Here is a 24,056-nt window from a genome sequence, read left to right on the forward strand (position 1 = left end):
TTGTAACACCTGAGGGGGTGTTAAAGGTTACCTTTGAAATTGGTTCAATTAGGCTTTGGCCTACACTCTGCTCCCCCTGCAGAGCCCGGGCTCCAACACCACCAGTTGGGGCCCGGTACTGCTAGCTGCACAGAGAAAAACACCAGCCAATGTGTCAGTGGGGTTCAGCACCGCCAGCTGTTCCCCTGCTGTGCAGCCGGCAACGTGTCCTGCAACAGCCACGCAGGCACAACAGACCCAAAGCTGCCGCCAGTGCAGGCTTCGGCCTACACTCTGCTCTCTCTCCTCCTGCTGACCCCGGGCTCCAACACCGCCAGTTGGGGCCCGGTACTGCTAGCTGCACAGAGAAAAACACCAGCCAATGTGTCAGTGGGGTTCAGCACCGCCAGCTGTTCCCCTGCTGTGTAGCCGGCAACGTGTCCTTCGACAGCCACGCAGACACAAGAACTGAAATTGAAGGGAACCTGTCCCCCCTCCCCCAGGCGTTTGTACGTTTTACAGCCACCTCGTACAGCGGTAATGCTGCATGTGTGCAAGGTGGCTCATAAACGTATTCTCCTCGCACATGTGGAACTGAAAACACTTCTGAAATGTGTCCTCTGTGTGACCATTTAACCGTCCCGGTGGTGTGACTTTCCTTTGTAATGACACGCTGCAACCCCCTTGGTAGCGCTGCCCGTCTTCTGGCATCATTGTTTGGCTGCCTGCGCCTCTGCGGCCGCCCTGACCCACACAACGCCCCTCGGTGTCTTATTTATTTTGACTGCGAGGGTGTGATTGACGGGCATGAACGGTGCATTTCTTCGCCTATCCCTCATCTCCTTCCGCCTTCTTCGGACTGTGCGGCTTCATGGCCGTGGCATGCGATAAGGGATCAGCTGACGCCGCACAGTCTGAAGCGGGTGTAAGGACCCGAGTGCGAGAGGCGAACATATGTACTGCGCCAGGCCATGAATCCCAGCCCCGCAGTGTTTTAACTATGTAAAGACACTGCGTGGGTCGGATTCATGGTCATCGCAAACCGCAACAGCCGACATGAAATGATGTCAGAAGATGGGCAGCGCTAACAGCGCAAGGCCAAGGGATAACATGACAGCGCAGACTCCTGTGCAACAAATAACGAAGCTCAGGAGGCCGCGCAAAGCACCAAGGTGGCATTTTTGTCAGCTGTGCTGCGTCTCATTACGAAGGGAACTCACGCCTCCAACACAGTTTGACTGTATAAAGGGCTAAATGTTATACGTGTTTCATTCGGCGTGTGCAAGGAGAAAAATTAAAAGAGCAACCTTTGACTTGTGCGGCACTACTGCTGCATAAGCTGTGGCTCTTCTAGATTGTAACCCCTGAGGGGGGGTTAAAGGTTACCTTTGAAATCGGTTCAATTAGGATTCGGCCTACACTCTCCTCCACCGGCAGAGCCCGGGCTCCAACACCGCTAGTTGCTGTCCGGAAGTGCTGGCTGCACAGAGCCAAACACCTCGCCAATGTGTCAGTGGGGTTCAGCACCGCCAGCTGTTCCCCTGCTGTGTAGCCGGCAACGTGTCCTGTGACCGCCACGCAGGCACAATAGACCCAAAGCTGCCGCCAGTGCAGGCTTCGGCCTACACTCCCCTCCCCCTGCTCCTCCTCCTGCTGACCCTGGGCTCTAACACCGCCAGTTGGGGCCCGGTACTGCTAGCTGCACAGAGAAAAACACCAGCCAATGTGTCAGTGGGGTCCAGCACCGCCAGCTGTTCCCCTGCTGTGTAGCCGGCAACGTGTCCTGCGACAGCCACGCAGACACAAGAACTGAAATTGAAGGGAACCTGTCCCCCCTCCCCCAGGTGTTTCTATGTTTTACAGCCACCTTGTACAGCAGTAATGCTGCATGTGTGCAAGGTGGCTCGGAAACTTATTCTCCTTGCCCATGGGGAACTGAACACGTCTAAAATGAGTCCTCTGAGACCATTAAAACGTCCCTCAGGTGTGATTTTCCTTTGTATTGACACGCAACAAGCTCCTTGGTAGCGCTGCCCGTCTTCTGGCATCATTGTTTGGCTGGCTGCGCCTATGCCGCCGCCCTGACCCACACAACGCCCCTCGGTGTCTTATTTATTTTGACTGCGAGGGTGTGATTGACGGGCATGAACGCTGCATTTCTTCGCCTATCCCTCATCTCCTTCCGCCTTCTTCGGACTGTGCGGCTTCATGGCCGTGGCATGCGATAAGGGATCAGCTGACGCCGCACAGTCTGAAGCGGGTGTAAGGACCCGAGTGCGAGAGGCGAACATATGTACTGCGCCAGGCCATGAATCCCAGCCCCGCAGTGTTTTAACTATGTAAAGACACTGCGTGGGTCGGATTCATGGTCATCGCAAACCGCAACAGCCGACATGAAATGATGTCAGAAGATGGGCAGCGCTAACAGCGCAAGGCCAAGGGATAACATGACAGCGCAGACTCCTGTGCAACAAATAACGAAGCTCAGGAGGCCGCGCAAAGCACCAAGGTGGCATTTTTGTCAGCTGTGCTGCGTCTCATTACGAAGGGAACTCACGCCTCCAACACAGTTTGACTGTATAAAGGGCTAAATGTTATACGTGTTTCATTCGGCGTGTGCAAGGAGAAAAATTAAAAGAGCAACCTTTGACTTGTGCGGCACTACTGCTGCATAAGCTGTGGCTCTTCTAGTTTGTAACCCCTGAGGGGGGGTTAAAGGTTACCTTTGAAATCGGTTCAATTAGGATTCGGCCTACACTCTCCTCCACCGGCAGAGCCCGGGCTCCAACACCGCTAGTTGCTGTCCGGAAGTGCTGGCTGCACAGAGCCAAACACCTCGCCAATGTGTCAGTGGGGTTCAGCACCGCCAGCTGTTCCCCTGCTGTGTAGCCGGCAACGTGTCCTGTGACCGCCACACAGGCACAACAGACCCAAAGCTGCCGCCAGTGCAGGCTTCGGCCTACACTCCCCTCCCCCTGCTCCTCCTCCTGCTGACCCTGGGCTCTAACACCGCCAGTTGGGGCCCGGTACTGCTAGCTGCACAGAGAAAAACACCAGCCAATGTGTCAGTGGCGTCCAGCACCGCCAGCTGTTCCCCTGCTGTGTAGCCGGCAACGTGTCCTGCGACAGCCACGCAGACACAAGAACTGAAATTGAAGGGAACCTGTCCCCCCTCCCCCAGGTGTTTCTATGTTTTACAGCCACCTTGTACAGCAGTAATGCTGCATGTGTGCAAGGTGGCTCGGAAACTTATTCTCCTTGCCCATGGGGAACTGAACACGTCTAAAATGAGTCCTCTGAGACCATTAAAACGTCCCTCAGGTGTGATTTTCCTTTGTATTGACACGCAACAAGCTCCTTGGTAGCGCTGCCCGTCTTCTGGCCTCATTGTTTGGCTGGCTGCGCCTATGCCGCCGCCCTGACCCACACAACGCCCCTCGGTGTCTTATTTATTTTGACTGCGAGGGTGTGATTGACGGGCATGAACGCTGCATTTCTTCGCCTATCCCTCATCTCCTTCCGCCTTCTTCGGACTGTGCGGCTTCATGGCCGTGGCATGCGATAAGGGATCAGCTGACGCCGCACAGTCTGAAGCGGGTGTAAGGACCCGAGTGCGAGAGGCGAACATATGTACTGCGCCAGGCCATGAATCCCAGCCCTGCAGTGTTTTAACTATGTAAAGACACTGCGTGGGTCGGATTCATGGTCATCGCAAACCGCAACAGCCGACATGAAATGATGTCAGAAGATGGGCAGCGGTAACAGCGCAAGGCCAAGGGATAACACGACAGCGCAGACTCCTGTGCAACAAATAACGATGCTCAGGAGGCCGCGCCAAGCACCAAGGTGGCATTTTTGCCAGCTGTACTGCGTCTCTTTACGAAGGGAACTCACGCCTCAAAATCAGTTTGACTGTGTAAGGGCCTAAATGTTATACGTGTTCCTTTCAGCGTGTGCAAGGAGCAAAATTAAAAGAGCAACCTTTGACTTGTGCAGCATTACTGCTGCATAAGCTGTGGCTCTTCTACTTTGTAACACCTGAGGGGGTGTTAAAGTTTACCTTTGAAATTGGTTCAATTAGGCTTTGGCCTACACTCTGCTCCCCCTGCAGAGCCCAGGCTCCAACACCGCCAGTTGGGGCCCGGTACTGCTAGCTGCACAGAGAAAAACACCAGCCAATGTGTCAGTGGGGTTCAGCACCGCCAGCTGTTCCCCTGCTCTGCAGCCGGCAACGTGTCCTGCAACAGCCACGCAGGCACAATAGACCCAAAGCTGCCGCCAGTGCAGGCTTCGGCCTACACTCTGCTCCCTCTCCTCCTGCTGACCCCGGGCTCCAACACCGCCAGTTGGGGCCCGGTACTGCTAGCTGCACAGAGAAAAACACCAGCCAATGTGTCAGTGGGGTTCAGCACCGCCAGCTGTTCCCCTGCTGTGTAGCCGGCAACGTGTCCTGCGACAGCCACGCAGACACAAGAACTGAAATTGAAGGGAACCTGTCCCCCCTCCCCCAGGCGTTTGTACGTTTTACAGCCACCTCGTACAGCGGTAATGCTGCATGTGTGCAAGGTGGCTCATAAACGTATTCTCCTCGCACATATGGAACTGAAAACACGTCTGAAATGTGTCCTCTGTGTGACCATTTAACCGTCCCGGTGGTGTGACTTTCCTTTGTAATGACACGCTGCAACCCCCTTGGTAGCGCTGCCCGTCTTCTGACATCATTGTTTGGCTGCCTGCGCCTCTGCGTCCGCCCTGACCCACACAACGCCCCTCGGTGTCTTATTTATTTTGACTGCGAGGGTGTGATTGACGGGCATGAACGGTGCATTTCTTCGCCTATCCCTCATCTCCTTCCGCCTTCTTCGGACTGTGCGGCTTCATGGCCGTGGCATGCGATAAGGGATCAGCTGACGCCGCACAGTCTGAAGCGGGTGTAAGGACCCGAGTGCGAGAGGCGAACATATGTACTGCGCCAGGCCATGAATCCCAGCCCCGCAGTGTTTTAACTATGTAAAGACACTGCGTGGGTCGGATTCATGGTCATCGCAAACCGCAACAACCGACATGAAATGATGTCAGAAGATGGGCAGCGCTAACAGCGCAAGGCCAAGGGATAACACGACAGCGCAGACTCCTGTGCAACAAATAACGAAGCTCAGGAGGCCGCGCAAAGCACCAAGGTGGCATTTTTGTCAGCTGTGCTGCGTCTCATTACGAAGGGAACTCACGCCTCCAACACAGTTTGACTGTATAAAGGGCTAAATGTTATACGTGTTTCATTCGGCGTGTGCAAGGAGAAAAATTAAAAGAGCAACCTTTGACTTGTGCGGCACTACTGCTGCATAAGCTGTGGCTCTTCTAGTTTGTAACCCCTGAGGGGGGGTTAAAGGTTACCTTTGAAATCGGTTCAATTAGGCTTCGGCCTACACTCTGCTCCACCGGCAGAGCCCGGGCTCCAACACCGCTAGTTGCTGTCCGGAAGTGCTGGCTGCACAGAGCCAAACACCTCGCCAATGTGTCAGTGGGGTTCAGCACCGCCAGCTGTTCCCCTGCTGTGTAGCCGGCAACGTGTCCTGCGACCGCCACGCAGGCACAACAGACCCAAAGCTGCCGCCAGTGCAGGCTTCGGCCTACACTCCCCTCCCCCTGCTCCTCCTTCTGCTGACCCTGGGCTCTAACACCGCCAGTTGGGGCTCTAGGAAGACAAGCTTGAATAGGTCCCCATCCTGGTTCCAGTACCATCAGCTGGTTCCGGGCAGAGCCTTTGGCTTAGGTGCCTCCCTCTGGGTATCCAAGTTCCACCAACGTCAGGTGGTCCTTGGTAGTGCTTTCAGGCACGGGTACCTCCTGCTTAGTAACCGGGTTCCAGTAACGTCAGCTGGTCCTCGGTAGTTCCATTGGCTCTTGGACTTTCGGCTACCCATCCGGGTTCCAGTACCGTCAGCTGGTTCTCGGCAGTGTCTTTTGCTCTTGTACCTTCTGCTCCCCATCCTGGTTCCAGTACCGTCAGCTGGTTCCGGGCAGAGATATTGGCTTAGGTGCCTCCCTCTGGGTATCCGAGTTCCACCAACGTCAGGTGGTCCTTGGTAGTGCTTTCAGGCACGGGTACCTCCTGCTTAGTAACCGGGTTCCAGTAACGTCAGCTGGTCCACGGTAGTTCCATTGGCTCTTGGACCTTCGGGTAGCCATCCGAGTTCCAGTTCCATCAGCTGTTTCTCGGCATTTTCTCAGCCTTCTTGTACCTTCTGCTACATTTCCAAGTTCAAGACCCTAAAGACGATGACCCGGAAGACCACCCCTAAGATGATGACGACACCAGAGACGACAACCACCGAGATGATGACGACCCTGGAGACGATGACCCTGAAGACGACCCCGATGACGACGACCCCGATGACGACGACCCCGGAGACGACGACCCTGGAGACGACGACGACATGGGAGACTGAGAAGCAGAAGAACAAGAGGCTGCAGAACAAAGAGCAGAAGAACATTAAGCATAAGACTAAATATCAGAGCAAAAGATATTATCTAAATTATAAGCAGAAGAAGACTAAGCAGTGTATGGGGGTGAGTCCGTTCCTCCTCGTGGTGCCCCTGGATAAAGCCTGATGCTGCAGGCCAAACTGAACGCGGACAAATGTAACTCTTTTGTGACAGGCAGAACGGAAGGTGTAATCTTCAAACTTTTATAGATAACAACTACGGGAATGCCTGTCACAAATAAGAATATGATGAAGAAGTTGAATATGAAAAAGATAATAGTTAAATAAAAAGAATATGAACAATGTAAAAAAAAAAATTAGAGGTAGAATAAGATGAATAAGGTGAAGATAGTTGATGTCAAAGAAGCTGATGATGAGGATAATGAAGAAGAAAGTGTGGGAGAAGTAAAAAAGAAGGTGAAGGACGTGGAAGTAGTGAAACATCAATATCTGACAAAATAAAAAAAAAAAAAATAGTCAAAATCTTTCTAACGCCGAACGTCATAAAAAAACCCAAAAAAAACCTGCTATTCTATTTGTTTGGGCTAAACCTCTGTGCCTTTAATGTCTCCGCCACCTCCCCCAATACATCCTACATTATTCTTAGTTGTTTTCCTTCATGTAGAATTAACCTACAAGGAAAGAAAGGGTTTATTTTAATTCCGATATTTTCGTCCCATTGACTTGCATTGGGATCGGGTATCGGTATCGGATTAGATCCGATACTTTGACGGTATCGGCCGATACTTTCCGATACCGATACTTTCCGATATCGGAAGGTATCGCTCAACACTAATTGCCAGTTAATTTTTACCATATAGTGAACATGGTAAATAAAAACTTTAAAAACAATTGCATAATTGAGCATTTTTTTGCAATTTTGCCACAGTTTGAATTTTTTTTCCAGCTTTCCTTTACACCTTATAATAAAATGAATTTTTTTCATCCAAAAATACATCTCATCCTGCAAAAGAACTAATACTCATATGGCTATTTCAACAAAAAAAATTAAAAAGCTATGATTCTGGGAAGAAGGAGAGGAAAAATAATAAACCCAAAAATGGAAAATAGCTTCTTTTTTTATTTTCCATCACAAGATGACTTCAGTTGGTTTCTCAATGGATTTGTACAGACTTTTGGTGACATATAATGTGGAAAAAGTCCTGACAAGATTCTTCTTGGTATTATTTTTTTTCATGACAATAATCTGGTATTTTAAGCATGTGTGTCTTATTTATATCCATTGAACATATCTGTCATGGACTGTTTAGGCTTACAAGTAGAGCTGGTGCAAATTGATTCACAGGACCCAGTCAGTAATCTCAGTACACAGAGCAGATTTGTGAAGCACTTTCTACTTGACGGTATTTGCAGCTCTTTTGATTAGCCAGACTGGTGTGACATCACATGTCCATCACATGCCAACAATTACGCCACACTGTCTAAATAAATGAGCTGTGGAGGCAGTTAGGTAAAAGGCGGTACTCAGAGCTTGTGTCCATCACCCAGACATTAACAACCTGGCCACTGGACTGGGTCCTGGCCACAGGACTGGATCCTACTCAGCAGCACTTTTTGAGAGCAAGTATAGTACAATCTGCAGATATTAAACTAATGAAAACCGAAAACCAATGAGTGGGGTTCTTTAGGATGCCATTGTGAACAAAGCTATAGCAGTTTCATTATTGTATACTTATTTTCTTACCCTTGTTTTTCTATGTGAGGAGCTACAAGTTTGATCATAGAAAATGTCGATATTACATTTACATGAAACACCTAAGGAGAAAAAAACAGAAAATAAATAAACATACTAGTAATATGAAAAAAATTACATTTTGAAAAACAAAAGTGTCCGGCCTCTGAAAATCTGAAGAAATTAGATCACTTGATATAGGAAAGAGGCTCCCAGTTTTCTTCTTTTTTCTTTCCAGCCAATTTCAGCTATACAGTGTAGGCAAGAGACTGTATTATCCTAGTACCAGGCTAATATGTCAGGCCCAGCTACCAGGGAAATGAACAAAAAAAAAGATTTAATGCTGAAATGTTCAGCAAAGGTCTTTCATGGCTATTTGGGTTTGTAATGGGGTGGGAAAAAGCTAAAAATATGTAAAAAAAAAAAACCCCACACACTTACAACCAGTTGCGTAACTACAAAGTTATGGGCCCCGATGCAACTTTCAAATGGGGCTCCCCTCACCGGCTGGCTGCTGCTGGTCACACACCCTGGCACTGCCTGCCACCATGCTGCTCCAGGCCCCCCTCACCTGCTGGCTACTGCTGGTCACACACCCTGGCACTGCCTGCCACCATGCTGCTCCAGGCCCCCCTCACCTGCTGGCTATTGCTGGTCACACACCCTGGCACTGCCTGCCACCATGCTGCTCCAGGCCCCCCTCACCTGCTGGCTACTGCTGGTCACACACCCTGGCACTGCCTGCCACCATGCTGCTCCAGGCCCCCCTCACCTGCTGGCTATTGCTGGTCACACACCCTGGCACTGCCTGCCACCATGCTGCTCCAGGCGCCCCTCACCTGCTGGCTACTGCTGGTCACACTCCCCAGCACTGCCTGCCACCATGCTGCTCCAGGCCCCCCTCACCTGCTGGCTACTGCTTGTCACACACCCTGGCACTGCCTGCCACCATGCTGCTCCAGGCCCACCTCACCTGCTGGCTACTGCTGGTAACAAACAGTGGCCTTGCCTGCAACCATGCTGCTCCAGGCCCCCCTCACCTGCTGGCTACTGCTGGTCACACACCCCGGCACTGCCTGCCTCCATGCTGCTCCAGGCCCCCTCACCTGCTGGCTACTGCTTGTCACACACCCTGGCACTGCCTGCTACCATGCTGCTCCAGGCCCCCCTCACCTGCTGGCTACTGCTGGTCACAAACAGTGGCCTTGCCTGCAACCATGCTGCTCCAGGCCCCCCTCACCTGCTGGCTACTGCTGGTCACACACCCTGGCACTGCCTGCCACCATGCTGCTCCAGGCCCCCCTCACCTGCTGGCTACTGCTGGTCACACACCCCAGCACTGCCTGCCTCCATGCTGCTCCAGGCCCCCTCACCTGCTGGCTACTGCTTGTCACACACCCTGGCACTGCCTGCTACCATGCTGCTCCAGGCCCCCCCCACCTGCTGGCTACTGCTTGTCACACACCCTGGCACTGCCTGCTACCATGCTGCTCCAGGCCCCCCTCACCTGCTGGTTACTGCTGGTCACAAACAGTGGCCTTGCCTGCAACCATGCTGCTCCAGGCCCCCCTCAGCTGCTGGCTACTGCTGGTCACACACCCTGGCACTGCCTGCCACCATGCTGCCATGCTGCTCCAGGCCCCCCTCACCTGCTGGCTACTGCTGGTCACAAACAGTGGCCTTGCCTGCAACCATGCTGCTCCAGGCCCCCTCACCTGCTGGCTACTGCTGGTCACACACCCTGGCACTGCCTGCCACCATGCTGCTCCAGGCCCCCCTCACCTGCTGGCTACTGCTGGTCACACACCCTGGCACTGCCTGCCACCATGCTGCTCCAGGCCCCCCTCATCTGCTGGCTACTGCTGGTCACACACCCTGGCACTGCCTGCCACCATGCTGCTCCAGGTCCCCCTCACCTGCTGGCTACTGCTGGTCACACACCCTGGCACTGCCTGCCACCATGCTGCTCCAGCCCCCCCTCACCTGCTGGCTACTGCTGGTCACAAACAGTGGCCCTGCCTGCCACCATGCTGGTCCAGGCTTCCCCCTCACCTGCTGGCTTCTGATGGTCAAAAATATCTGAAGACTTCAGTTCTCTCTCCGCTCCAGCATGGCCGGGAATCGCAGGATCAGTCAGTGCAGATTCATAACACACACTGGTAGGAGGAGGCTGAGTCCAGCAGCATTGTTGCTTGTAGTGAACCTGAAAGTGGCTCCCTCTTGTCTAACTTTCACAGACAGGAGTCAGCTGTTTCTTTGCTGGACTGGGAGGGCCCGCAACCACTCCAGGCCCCTTCACAGCTGCGACCCCTGTGACCTCGGAAGTTAGTTAAATTTTTGAAAACACTAAATACTGAGTAGACCAAAGCTAGGAGACAAAACAATGCAATGTATGCCTGCAAAGCAAGGATTTGGACACCACAGATACACCAGGCGTTAGACAGAGATAACAGACTGATCAAAATGTGGCGTTTATTTTTTTGGGCACACCAAAATTGTGTCAATAAGTTGGCTATGACACTAAAAAAAAATTGGAGTACTAAAATTTAAATATATTTAGCACAATGATATGCGAAGCATGTGACGTACAACTCACAGTGGTAAATATAAGAACTGTAGCTAAATATTTTTGGGCCAGCTACAGATTTTTGGGACAGCAAAATGGTGTCAAAAAATGTTGTAAGACACTACAAAATATTAGATAGTACCAAAAAAAGGACAGATTTTTGAGCGCACTCACATCTGATACCTGGGACCAAAAAAAAGGTTTTACATTCTTAGATTTGCATGCTCTTGCATTGACCTGGCTGTAGTCTGCAGCATGACCAAGCAAATAAAGGTAGCAAAAATGGGGCCATGGATTGCTGTATAATAAAATGAGCAGGTATAAGGTGAAGAAAAAAAAAATTGCCACGGATACCTGCAGCTAGGTATATATAAAATAAGCAGCAGCAGGACAGTAATGGAGCTTTTTGATGTATGCAGTGACATCTATATACTCACATACAGTGCCTGCAGGCCTTGCACTGGCGTGGATATGCGCACATAGACTTCCCTGCATACCTAGCGCTGCAATCTATATACCCCTGAATTAGCCCTAAAAAGGACTGTTGGTTTCTCTGGATTTGTGGATTGAACACTAGCAGACCCACACTAACTATAAAGAACAATTCTGACCCTATCTCTCAGCAGTTCTCCCTACACTAGCTGACTCCGGAGCAGAATGCGCTGAGCAGGGCGGCGTCCGGTCTCTTATACCACTGATGATGCTGTGCAGCCAGCCAATCACTGCATGACCACATCAAAGATGGCTGCATTGTTACAGTGCTTGGCAGAGAATCCCTGCATGTTGATTGGGTCTCTAAAGACCACCATAAATACAGAATGGAGACCCGAGTTCCTGCCGAGTAATCCCGGAAATGCTCGGTGCTCACCGAGTACACAGAGTACAGTGATACTCGGGCAAGTAACGAGTAGTCGCGAGCAATTTCGCTCATCACTACTTATGACCATGCAATATTTCATTTTTACTTTTTAATAAATTTGCAAAAATTACTACATTTCTGTTTTTTTCAGTCAAGATGGGGTGCAGAGTGTACATTAATGAGAAAAAAAATGAACTTTTTTGAATTTACCAAATGGCTGCAATGAAACAAAAAGTGAAAAATTTAAAGAGGTATGAATACTTTCCATACCCACTGTTGATGTATGCATACATTGCAGCCATAAGGTCGTATTGAGTATTGCTTATAGTGAGAAGATTTTGCATTTTCATCACAATTTTTGATCGCTTTTAAAGAAAATAATTTTTGCTATTCATTTTGTTATATGATTCTTCCATCTAGTGGTCAAACACTAAAATTACACTTTGTGTCTTCCTTTTGACATCTGTTGATTTATTTTAATCATGATATTCATGAATTCATTAGTGCTTGACCAGTATTAGCAGATTAAAAGTTTCATTGTACCTTTTTGTACAGGCACTAGCACCGTTAGAAACTTTTTTTGTCTGTATACTCTTTTTGTGATTTTTAGACTATTGGATGAATTATCTATTTACTTTATGGATTGTGATACATGGTTTGCAACAGAGAAAAGTTACTTTACTGTATATACCTTGCTGCTGTTTATGAATTTGTCTACCATCTTAACCTCCATTTTCCCAGCATGTATTCCTTAAATTTTAAGTGTTTTTATTTTATTATTTAATAAATATTACGTTTTATAACTAAAACATCCTTTTGGTCGCTTAAATTTTTTTGTTCCTGATCATGACATTAGGAGCAAAAAACTGATTTGTATAAATTATAATCCTTGTTGCTGCTCTTTTCCATACACTCATTGACAAATTCATGTATTTTTTATGGTGATCCATACCCAGAAATTCATCAAAGCTTGCAGTTTGTTTCTGCCACGTACAAGAATAAATCTTTTTCGAGTCGGTTTAAATCCCTTCTATAGTCTGCTATAATACCGCTTTTATCTGCAATTCGTCTACGGTGAGCTGTGACATTAGGGACAGCATATTACAAGCATCTAGTTGGGGATTATTGCCTTATAAATTATAATCCTTGCTGCTGCTTTTTTCTATACACTCATTGACAGATTTGTGTTTTTTACGGTGATCTGTCTCAGAAATTCATCAAAGCTGGTAGTGTTACTTGCAGTCCTTCAGATTTTATTGCTGCCATGTACAAGAAAAAATCTTTTCAGGACCAGTTTAAATCCCTTATATATTCTGCAATAATACTGCTCCTATCTGCAGTTCGTCTATGGTGAGCTGTTGCAGTAGGGATAACGTATTACAGGAATCTAGTCAGGGATTATTGCCTTATAAATTATAATCCTTGCTGCTGCAACCTAAAAAAAGAAAATCAAGGTAACATCAATTCTAATCCCTATTAATACTACTCTACTGTTAGCTGTTTTTAGTGTAAGGATAGGTGCTAGGTATCACCTGCTGGAAATGGGTGTTCATTCTGGTCATACACATCTCTTCCACAGTCCATAACTTGATTGCTTTTTTCCATTCACTCATTGACAGATTTGTGTTTTTTTTCGGTGATCTGTACTCAGAAATTCATCAAAGCTGGCAAAATTAACTAATCTAATAAGTCCGTTTGCAGTTTCACTGTAGCAGCTGTGTGATGACACACCATTTACTCTATATTATTGACACATTATTTCAGTAGGCACAAGAACATGGGCTATTGTTCATGCAAGAATGAATGTTGACTCTTACTGTCAATTGAATAAGGCTATGTGCACACGTTCAGGTTTTTTCGCGTTTTTTTCGCACTAAAAACGCTATAAAAACTCATTAAAAACGCATACATTATGCATTCTATCATTTAGAATGCATTCTGCATGTTTTGTGCACACTTTACTAAAAAATATTACAATTTTATTATAAATATGAAATACACAATAGTACACACAACTATATAGACAAGGTACACATAGAGCTCATGTACGTGGAACATAAAGCACTGTAAGTTACACCATGAGCTGTAAAGCGCTGCGGAATATGTTGGCGCTATATAAATAAAGATTATTATTATTATTATTATGAGCACAACAGACAAATAGGGTTAGATGGAACACGTGCATACCTTCATGTTTTACTATCTGAACCTGACATGGTTTCAGTATTGACAGGTTTTTGTCTGTTGATGTGCTCATGGTGTAACTTACAGTGCTTTATGTTCCACGTACATGAGCTCTATGTGTACCTTGTCTATATAGTTGTGTGTACTATTGTGTATTTCATATTTATAATAAAATTGTAATATTTTTTAGTAAATTATGCCTTTGGGTTTATATCTACTCCGTGGTTGTTGTAGGATATATTGAGTAGTGGAGTTTTACCCTGTGATCTATGTCCATTATAAGGGTGTAACCCTGTGATAGGTTTGTGTCTGATATGTATCAGTGGTATTTGTATTTATGCTTTGTGCACACGCGGTAAAAAAAGCATCATGTTCATTAATTTTGCAGATTTTCTGCGTTTTTCCCGCTATTCTATGCATTTGGGAAAAAACGCACAAAAAACGCACCAACAATGCGTCAAAAACGCGTCAAAAACGCATGACAAAAAGCGAAAAAAACGCATGCGGATTTCTGGCAGAAGTGTCCAGATTTTGTCAGGAAAATTTCTGCAAGAAATACTGACGTGTGCACATACCCTCAGGCTATGTGCACACGTTCAGGTTTTTTCGCTTTTTTTTCACATTTTTTCACGCTAAAAACGCTATAAAAACTCATTAAAAATGCATGCATTATGCATTCTATCATTTAGAATGCATTCTGCATGTTTTGTGCACATGGATGCGTTTTTTTCCGCGAAAAAAAAAAATGCACCGCAGTAAAAAAAATGAGCATGTTCATTAATTTTGCGGATTTTCTGCGTTTTTCCCGCAATTCTATGCATCTGGGAAAAAACGCACAAAAAACGCATCAAAGACACATCAAAAACGCGTCAAAAAATGTGAAAAAAATGCATGTGGATTTCTTGCAGAAATGTCCGTTTTTTTGTCAGGAAAATTTCTGCAAGAAATCCTGACGTGTGCACATACCCTCAATGTTCAATGGTTGCCCTTTGTTGAATGGCTGCTGATTAGCTATTGTATCTGTCATAGTATTGTAGTCCTAGCATTGTTCTACTTGGAAAATGAAGGCACAGGATAACTGAATAAAGTTTGCTAATATGCTGATCACCCATTGGAATAAATAAGCGGACCCCTGGCAGTTTCGGCCGAACAGTTAAAAAAGTTTGGGTTCGGGTATCAGAACAGTACTAAGACCCGAACCCGGACGTTCACTTGACTTGGGGGGGGGGAATATCATGTGTTTGCCACACTGTCATGTGCATGACAGCGTGGAAAACACTGCTTCTGATCGGTGGTAAAATCATTACCACTGGTCAGACAGGAGCAGCTCCCACTCTGTGAAATGACAGTGTGAGCCTGCAGCTGTGACTGAAGGTAAAAAGTTTACCTCCAGTTACTGGTGTGAGCTGATGGGACAACTGCTCCCATCAGCCACATGTCTGCTGCCAATAATAACAGTCAGAGCAGGCGACAGCTGATGGGAGTATTCATCAGCCGCTGCTTGCGTTCTAAATAAATAATTTAAAATTACTCATGTTCCTCTGTATTTTGATAACCAGCCAGGCTAAACTGACAGATGGGGTCAGCAACCCTCATATGTCAGCATTAGCAAGGCTAGTTATTCAAGAGTAAAGGGGTCCCCATGCTGTTTTTTACATTATTAATGGGGGATTTTTGACAACCAGCTTGGCTACAGCAGATAGCTGGGAGCTGTTATTCTCCGGCTGGTTTGAGGCCATGGATATTAGCCCCCCCAGCCTAAAAATAGCAGTCCACAGCCACCTAGAAAAGGTACATCAATGAGATGCACCAATTCTGGTGCTTTGCTCAACTCTTCCCACTTGCCCTGCAGCTGTGGCTATTGGGGTTCATATTTGTGGGGTTGATGTCACCTTCGCATTGTCTGGTGACATTAATCCCACAGATTAGTAATGGAGAAGTGTCTATAAGACACCTCTCCATTACTAATCCTTTAGTTGTAAATAAAAACACAACAAGAAAAAAGTGTTTTATTTTATATAAAAACAGAACACACTTTTCCTTTTTTATTTAAAAATAACAAATACAGTTATAATTACCTAATGCACATTTCATTGAATCCCTTGTCTCCTGTGATAAAATAAAACAACAATATCCCTCAATTTTCCGATGTTCTGTCGCACACCATAATCGATGTCTGTTGGAATACTAGTTTTCAACCACAACAGTGCCATGATGCGACAATCCAGCCTGAAAACCACTGATGAATGAGATGCAGCGAGCGCAGCATCAGTAAGCAGAGGTGACCTCATGCAGGGAAAGTGGGAAAAGCCTGGCAAAGAGCCAGAATTGGTGCATCAAATCGGTGGCTGTGGGCTGCTATTTTAGGCTGGGGGCTAATATCCATGGACCCTTACCAGTCTGCGAATAGCAACCCCCAGCTGTCTGCTTTATCAAGACTGGTTATCAAAAATGGGGGAACCCCTTGCCTTTTTTATTATTTATTTAAATACTGTAATTAAAAAAAGGATGTGGGGACCCCTCTATTGTTGATAAATAGCCTTACCAACGCTGACAGCTAAGGGTTGCAGCTGTCAGTTGCCTGGCTGGTTATCAAAAATACAGGGGAGCCAAAGGTGTTTTTTATTTTGTATTTATTTATTTAGGGCTCAGGTGGCTGTTGATGAATAATCCCATCAGTCACACCTGCTCTCGCTGTTATTAGAGGTAGCAGGTGTAGGCTGATGGGAGCAGTAGTTCCATCAGCCGACGCCAGTGACTGGAGGTAAACTTTTTACCTCCAATCATAGCTGCAGGCTCACTGTTGACAGTGTGGGAACCACGGCTGTCTGACTGGCGGTAATGATTTTACCGCCGATCAGAATCAGTGCTTACTGTGCTGTCATGTGCAAACACCTGGTGTTTGTGGGGCCGAATCTGAACAGTAACACAGACTTCCTAGTGCAATATTCATTTGGTGTCCATGCCCGAACAGTACATATTCAGTACAGATGCCAAACTTTACTGTTCGGGTTCGCCCATCTCTACTTATTGGTGCTCTGCAAACATGAAGGACAATCTATGCATGCAGTTTGAACAATCTAGCACTGAGGGATGGTGTCCTTCCACCTTCCTCCAAGCCTATGGAGGAATGCCTGAATGAGAGTTGTGAACTATAAAAAGGAGGATCTGCCTGTTTTAAGAGTGACTCTACATTACAGTAGTCATGACTAGAGTTGAGCGACTTTCATTTTTTTAAGATCGAGTCGGGTTTTGTGAAACCCGATTTTGTCCAGAGTCGAGTCGAGTGCAGTCGGCCGATTATCGCTAAAAGTCGGGGATCGACCGAAACACGAAACCCAATGCAAGTCAATGGGGAAGCATAGTCGGCAGTGAATGGAGGCCAGGAAAACACCTACAGTGCCCATTTTAATGCCAAAAACATCCATTCTTGTTTCTGAAGCTTGTCAATCTTAATTAACTTTATAATAATAGTTGGGCATAGGGAATTGGGGGTCATTTGGCAAAAGTTGTGGGGGGAGTAGGGCTGGCTCAAGTTTTTCGTGGGCCCAGGAAATGCGGACTACGTCACGGCGGTGTTGAAGGGAAAGGTAAGTATTTCAACGTTGCAAGTGCTGTGATCCTGAGCAAGCAGGGGGGGCCCACTCGTTCGCATTGGCACTGGCACAGGGCCCCTCAAAGTACGGCGGTGTGTTTGCATGGCGGGGGCGCCTCCCACCAGCAGCGACACTTTTGCGTACTCTGAGGGGCCCTGTGCCAGTGACGTCGCCAACGAGTATGCCCCCCCACCTGATGAAGGAACCTGCACTTTCATCTGCACCTTCTTCTCTGTCCCTGTGTAAGGTGGTATAACATGCGGGAAGGGGAACCTTACTTTCAGCAGGGTCAGATTCTGGCTGTGTAGAGTATAAGGGGAATGTAGTGGTCTAGGTCAATGTACCAGCAGACTCATCTAGCAGTGGCTGGGCAATGGGCAGGATGAGGAGGAAACAGATATAGGGCCAAAGAATAAAGTAGGCTAAATGCAGTTCAAAATTGGTAACAGGACTAAACAGGCGGAATTGCTTTGTTCAGTGGAGTAGCAAACCCAAGAGCAGCAGACACTGTTTCAAGGGCCTAACCACACTAGTAGGCCAAATGCAGTTTAATATCTGATAGTATAGGGCGAAAGCCAGAATGTGGAAGCTCAGCTTTGTTCAGTTGAGGACAACACCAGGCAGGGGCAGACAGACACCTTTAGTAGGCCGGAACAGCCAATTTTTTTAAAAAACAGCAGTTAATAAGAGGCAGAAGGTAGAAGCTCAGCTTTATTCAGTTGAGGACAACACCAGGCAGGGGCAGACACCTTTAGTAGGCCGGAACAGCCAATTGCATTTTTAAAAATGGTAATTTGGAACTGAAGGTTGAAGCTCAGCTTTATTCAGTTGAGGACAACACCAGGCAGGGGCAGACAGACACCTTTAGTAGGCTGGAACAGCCAATTGCATTTTTAAAAATGGTAATTTGGAACTGAAGGTTGAAGCTCAGCTTTATTCAGTTGAGGACAACACCAGGCAGGGGCAGACAGACACCTTTAGTAGGCCGGAACAGCCATTGCATTTTTAAAAATGGTAATTTGGAACTGAAGGTTGAAGCTCAGCTTTATTCAGTTGAGGACAACACCAGGCAGGGGCAGACAGACACCTTTAGTAGGCCGGAACAGCCAATGGCATTTTTAAAAATGGTAATTTGGAACAGAAGGTTGAAGCTCAGCTTTATTCAGTTGAGGACAACACCAGGCAGGGGCAGACAGACACCTTTAGTAGGCCGGAACAGCCAATTGCATTTTAAAAAATGGTAATTTGGAACTGAAGGTTGAAGCTCAGCTTTATTCAGTTGAGGACAACACCAGGCAGGGGCAGACAGACACCTTTAGTAGGCCAGAACAGCCAATGGCATTTTTAAAAATGGTAATTTGGAACAGAAGGTTGAAGCTCAGCTTTATTCAGTTGAGGACAACACCAGGCAGGGGCAGACAGACACCTTTAGTAGGCCGGAACAGCCAATTTCATTTTTAAAAATGGTAATTTGGAACTGAAGGTTGAAGCTCAGCTTTATTCAGTTGAGGACAACACCAGGCAGGGGCAGACAGACACCATTAGTAGGCCAGAACAGCCAATTGCATTTTTAAAAATGGTAATTTGGAACAGAAGGTTGAAGCACAGCTTTATTCAGTTGCAGCTTCTTGGCTATAATATAAAGAAGACGAGACAGGACAACACTCGTTGGATGCCATATCTGTGTTTTCACTGGAAAAAAAAACTGTCAGTTAACTACTTGTAGGAGAAAGTTTTTGTAGCTGGAGGCCACTTTTTGTATTGTACCAGTTTTTTGTTGTATGTTTGGAACTGAAGGTTGAAGCTCAGCTTTATTCAGTTGAGGACAACACCAGGCAGGGGCAGACCCCTTTAGTAGGCCGGAACAGCCAATTGCATTTTTAAAAATGGTAATTTGGAACTGAAGGTTGAAGCTCAGCTTTATTCAGTTGAGGACAACACCAGGCAGGGGCAGACAGACACCTTTAGTAGGCCGGAACAGCCAATTGCATTTTTAAAAATGGTAATTTGGAACTGAAGGTTGAAGCTCAGCTTTATTCAGTTGAGGACAACACCAGGCAGGGGCAGACAGACACCTTTAGTAGGCCGGAACAGCCAATTGCATTTTTAAAAATGGTAATTTGGAACTGAAGGTTGAAGCTCAGCTTTATTCAGTTGAGGACAACACCAGGCAGGGGCAGACAGACACCTTTAGTAGGCCGGAACAGCCAATTGCATTTTTAAAAATGGTAATTTGGAACTGAAGGTTGAAGCTCAGCTTTATTCAGTTGAGGACAACACCAGGCAGGGGCAGACAGACACCTTTAGTAGGCCGGAACAGCCAATTGCATTTTTAAAAATGGTAATTTGGAACTGAAGGTTGAAGCTCAGCTTTATTCAGTTGAGGACAACACCAGGCAGGGGCAGACAGACACCTTTAGTAGGCCGGAACAGCCAATTGCATTTTTAAAAATGGTAATTTGGAACTGAAGGTTGAAGCTCAGCTTTATTCAGTTGAGGACAACACCAGGCAGGGGCAGACACACACCTTTAGTAGGCCGGAACAGCCAATGGCATTTTTAAAAATGGTAATTTGGAACAGAAGGTTGAAGCACAGCTTTATTCAGTTGAGGACAACACCAGGCAGGGGCAGACAGACACCTTTAGTAGGCCGGAACAGCCAATTGCATTTTTAAAAATGGTAATTTGGAACAGAAGGTTGAAGCACAGCTTTATTCAGTTGCAGCTTCTTGGCAATAATATAAAGAAGACGAGACAGGACAACACTCGTTGGATGCCATATCTGTGTTTTCACTGGAAAAAAAACTGTCATTTAACTACTTGTAGGAGAAAGTTTTTGTAGCTGGAGGCCACTTTTTGTATTGTACCAGTTTTTGGTTGTATGTTTGGAACTGAAGGTTGAAGCTCAGCTTTTTTCAGTTGAGGACAACACCAGGCAGGGGCAGACCCCTTTAGTAGGCCGGAACAGCCAATTGCATTTTTAAAAATGGTAATTTGGAACTGAAGGTTGAAGCTCAGCTTTATTCAGTTGAGGACAACACCAGGCAGGGGCAGACAGACACCTTTAGTAGGCCGGAACAGCCAATTGCATTTTTAAAAATGGTAATTTGGAACTGAAGGTTGAAGCTCAGCTTTATTCAGTTGAGGACAACACCAGGCAGGGGCAGACAGACACCTTTAGTAGGCCGGAACAGCCAATTGCATTTTTAAAAATGGTAATTTGGAACTGAAGGTTGAAGCTCAGCTTTATTCAGTTGAGGACAACACCAGGCAGGGGCAGACAGACACCTTTAGTAGGCCGGAACAGCCAATTGCATTTTTAAAAATGGTAATTTGGAACTGAAGGTTGAAGCTCAGCTTTATTCAGTTGAGGACAACACCAGGCAGGGGCAGACACACACCTTTAGTAGGCCGGAACAGCCAATGGCATTTTTAAAAATGGTAATTTGGAACAGAAGGTTGAAGCACAGCTTTATTCAGTTGAGGACAACACCAGGCAGGGGCAGACAGACACCTTTAGTAGGCCGGAACAGCCAATTGCATTTTTAAAAATGGTAATTTGGAACAGAAGGTTGAAGCACAGCTTTATTCAGTTGCAGCTTCTTGGCAATAATATAAAGAAGACGAGACAGGACAACACTCGTTGGATGCCATATCTGTGTTTTCACTGGAAAAAAAACTGTCATTTAACTACTTGTAGGAGAAAGTTTTTGTAGCTGGAGGCCACTTTTTGTATTGTACCAGTTTTTGGTTGTATGTTTGGAACTGAAGGTTGAAGCTCAGCTTTATTCAGTTGAGGACAACACCAGGCAGGGGCAGACCCCTTTAGTAGGCCGGAACAGCCAATTTCATTTTTAAAAATGGTAATTTGGAACTGAAGGTTGAAGCTCAGCTTTATTCAGTTGAGGACAACACCAGGCAGGGGCAGACAGACACCTTTAGTAGGCCGGAACAGCCAATTGCATTTTTAAAAATGGTAATTTGGAACTGAAGGTTGAAGCTCAGCTTTATTCAGTTGAGGACAACACCAGGCAGGGGCAGACAGACACCTTTAGTAGGCCGGAACAGCCAATTGCATTTTTAAAAATGGTAATTTGGAACTGAAGGTTGAAGCTCAGCTTTATTCAGTTGAGGACAACACCAGGCAGGGGCAGACCCCTTTAGTAGGCTGGAACAGCCAATTGCATTTTTAAAAATGGTAATTTGGAACAGAAGGTTGAAGCACAGCTTTATTCAGTTGCAGCTTCTTGGCAATAATATAAAGAAGACGAGACAGGACAACACTCGTTGGATGCCATATCTGTGTTTTCACTGGAAAAAAAACTGTCAGTTAACTACTTGTAGGAGAAAGTTTTTGTAGCTGGAGGCCACTTTTTGTATTGTACCAGTTTTTTGTTGTATGTTTGGAACTGAAGGTTGAAGCTCAGCTTTATTCAGTTGAGGACAACACCAGGCAGGGGCAGACCCCTTTAGTAGGCCGGAACAGCCAATTGCATTTTTAAAAATGGTAATTTGGAACTGAAGGTTGAAGCTCAGCTTTATTCAGTTGAGGACAACACCAGGCAGGGGCAGACCCCTTTAGTAGGCCGGAACAGCCAATTGCATTTTTAAAAATGGTAATTTGGAACAGAAGGTTGAAGCACAGCTTTATTCAGTTGCAGCTTCTTGGCAATAATATAAAGAAGACGAGACAGGACAACACTCGTTGGATGCCATATCTGTGTTTTCACTGGAAAAAAAACTGTCATTTAACTACTTGTAGGAGAAAGTTTTTGTAGCTGGAGGCCACTTTTTGTATTGTACCAGTTTTTGGTTGTATGTTTGGAACTGAAGGTTGAAGCTCAGCTTTATTCAGTTGAGGACAACACCAGGCAGGGGCAGACCCCATTAGTAGGCCGGAACAGCCAATTGCATTTTTAAAAATGGTAATTTGGAACTGAAGGTTGAAGCTCAGCTTTATTCAGTTGAGGACAACACCAGGCAGGGGCAGACCCCTTTAGTAGGCCGGAACAGCCAATTGCATTTTTAAAAATGGTAATTTGGAACAGAAGGTTGAAGCACAGCTTTATTCAGTTGCAGCTTCTTGGCAATAATATAAAGAAGACGAGACAGGACAACACTCGTTGGATGCCATATCTGTGTTTTCACTGGAAAAAAAACTGTCATTTAACTACTTGTAGGAGAAAGTTTTTGTAGCTGGAGGCCACTTTTTGTATTGTACCAGTTTTTGGTTGTATGTTTGGAACTGAAGGTTGAAGCTCAGCTTTATTCAGTTGAGGACAACACCAGGCAGGGGCAGACACCTTTAGAAGGACGGAAAAGCCAATTTTTTTAAAAACAGCAGTTAATCTGAGCCAGAAGGTAGAAGCTCAGCTTTATTCAGTTGAGGCCAACTTGAATTAGGGACTGCAGACAGACTTTGCAGGCTGTCCCCTGTGTGGACCATGCATCCAATACATTAACCCATTGAGCCACAAAGGACACGTAACCTTCCGTGGCCAGGCCTACAGGTCCATGTGTCTGTTGTCAGGTATACCTTTGGACTGACAAATTGACAGAATGCAAGGACAATGCGGTCTTTAACATGCAGGTGGAGGGGTGGGATGGCTTTTCTCGCGAAAGAATTGTCAACTGGGTAGCTCATAGCGTGGTATATCGTAGTTCATCCTGGCTTTATTAATATTAAATTAAATTAAAAAATAGGCTCTATGCACTTTATAATTGGTTCCAGGGGTACACGGGCAGCAGTGGTCTGGTCAGTGGAGGCCTAGTGGAAGGAGGGACCGCAGACAGGCTTCGAAGGCCTAACATAATTAAATTGGGCTGGCTGTAGGCACTTTATTATTAGTTACAGGGGTACACGGGCAGCAGTGGTCTGGTCAGTGGAGGCCTAGTGGAAGGAGGGACCGCAGACAGGCTTCGAAGGCCTAACATAATTAAATTGGGCTGGCTGTAGGCACTTTATTATTAGTTACAGTGGTACACGGGCAGCAGTGGTCTGGTCAGTGGAGGCCTAGTGGAAGGAGGGACCGCAGACAGGCTTCGAAGGCCTAACATAATTAAATTGGGCTGGCTGTAGGCACTTTATAATTGGTTCCAGGGGTACACGGGCAGCAGTGGTCTGGTCAGTGGAGGCCTAGTGGAAGGAGGGACCGCAGACAGGCTTCGAAGGCCTAACATAATTAAATTGGGCTGGCTGTAGGCACTTTATTATTAGTTACAGGGGTACACGGGCAGCAGTGGTCTGGTCAGTGGAGGCCTAGTGGAAGGAGGGACCGCAGACAGGCTTCGAAGGCCTAACATAATTAAATTGGGCTGGCTGTAGGCACTTTATTATTAGTTACAGGGGTACACGGGCAGCAGTGGTCTGGTCAGTGGAGGCCTAGTGGAAGGAGGGACCGCAGACAGGCTTCGAAGGCCTAACATAATTAAATTGGGCTGGCTGTAGGCACTTTATTATTAGTTACAGGGGTACACGGGCAGCAGTGGTCTGGTCAACGGAGGCCGATTGTAATGAGTGTCTGCCAGTTAGTAGTCCAAAACAACAACTAAATGTGAATGTCTCGCATTAAAACAAAACAAAAACACTAAAGGGTGCAATCATTAGGTTCAGGGGTGGGATCCTCTGCGTTGTTTCAGACCTACCAATTTTGCGCAAAGTATTTACTGTGGTAAATAGAGGACACTGCCCCTG

General features: G+C 46.6%; 1 protein-coding gene across 2 annotated transcripts in view; it reads right to left on the reverse strand.

The window, feature by feature from the left end:
• LOC143815689 (dehydrogenase/reductase SDR family member 4-like) overlaps nt 1-24,056 on the reverse strand; it is an 89,444-nt gene that overhangs the window by 45,381 nt on the left and 20,007 nt on the right. For both annotated transcript variants that reach the window (XM_077295205.1, XM_077295213.1), the window contains exon 5: nt 8,170-8,240. In XM_077295205.1, the coding sequence (XP_077151320.1) occupies nt 8,170-8,240 (71 nt within the window). The remainder of the gene's footprint in view (nt 1-8,169; nt 8,241-24,056) is intronic.

Source organism: Ranitomeya variabilis, chromosome 1 (assembly GCF_051348905.1).
Source record: "Ranitomeya variabilis isolate aRanVar5 chromosome 1, aRanVar5.hap1, whole genome shotgun sequence".
NCBI classification, from domain to species: Eukaryota; Metazoa; Chordata; class Amphibia; order Anura; family Dendrobatidae; genus Ranitomeya; species Ranitomeya variabilis.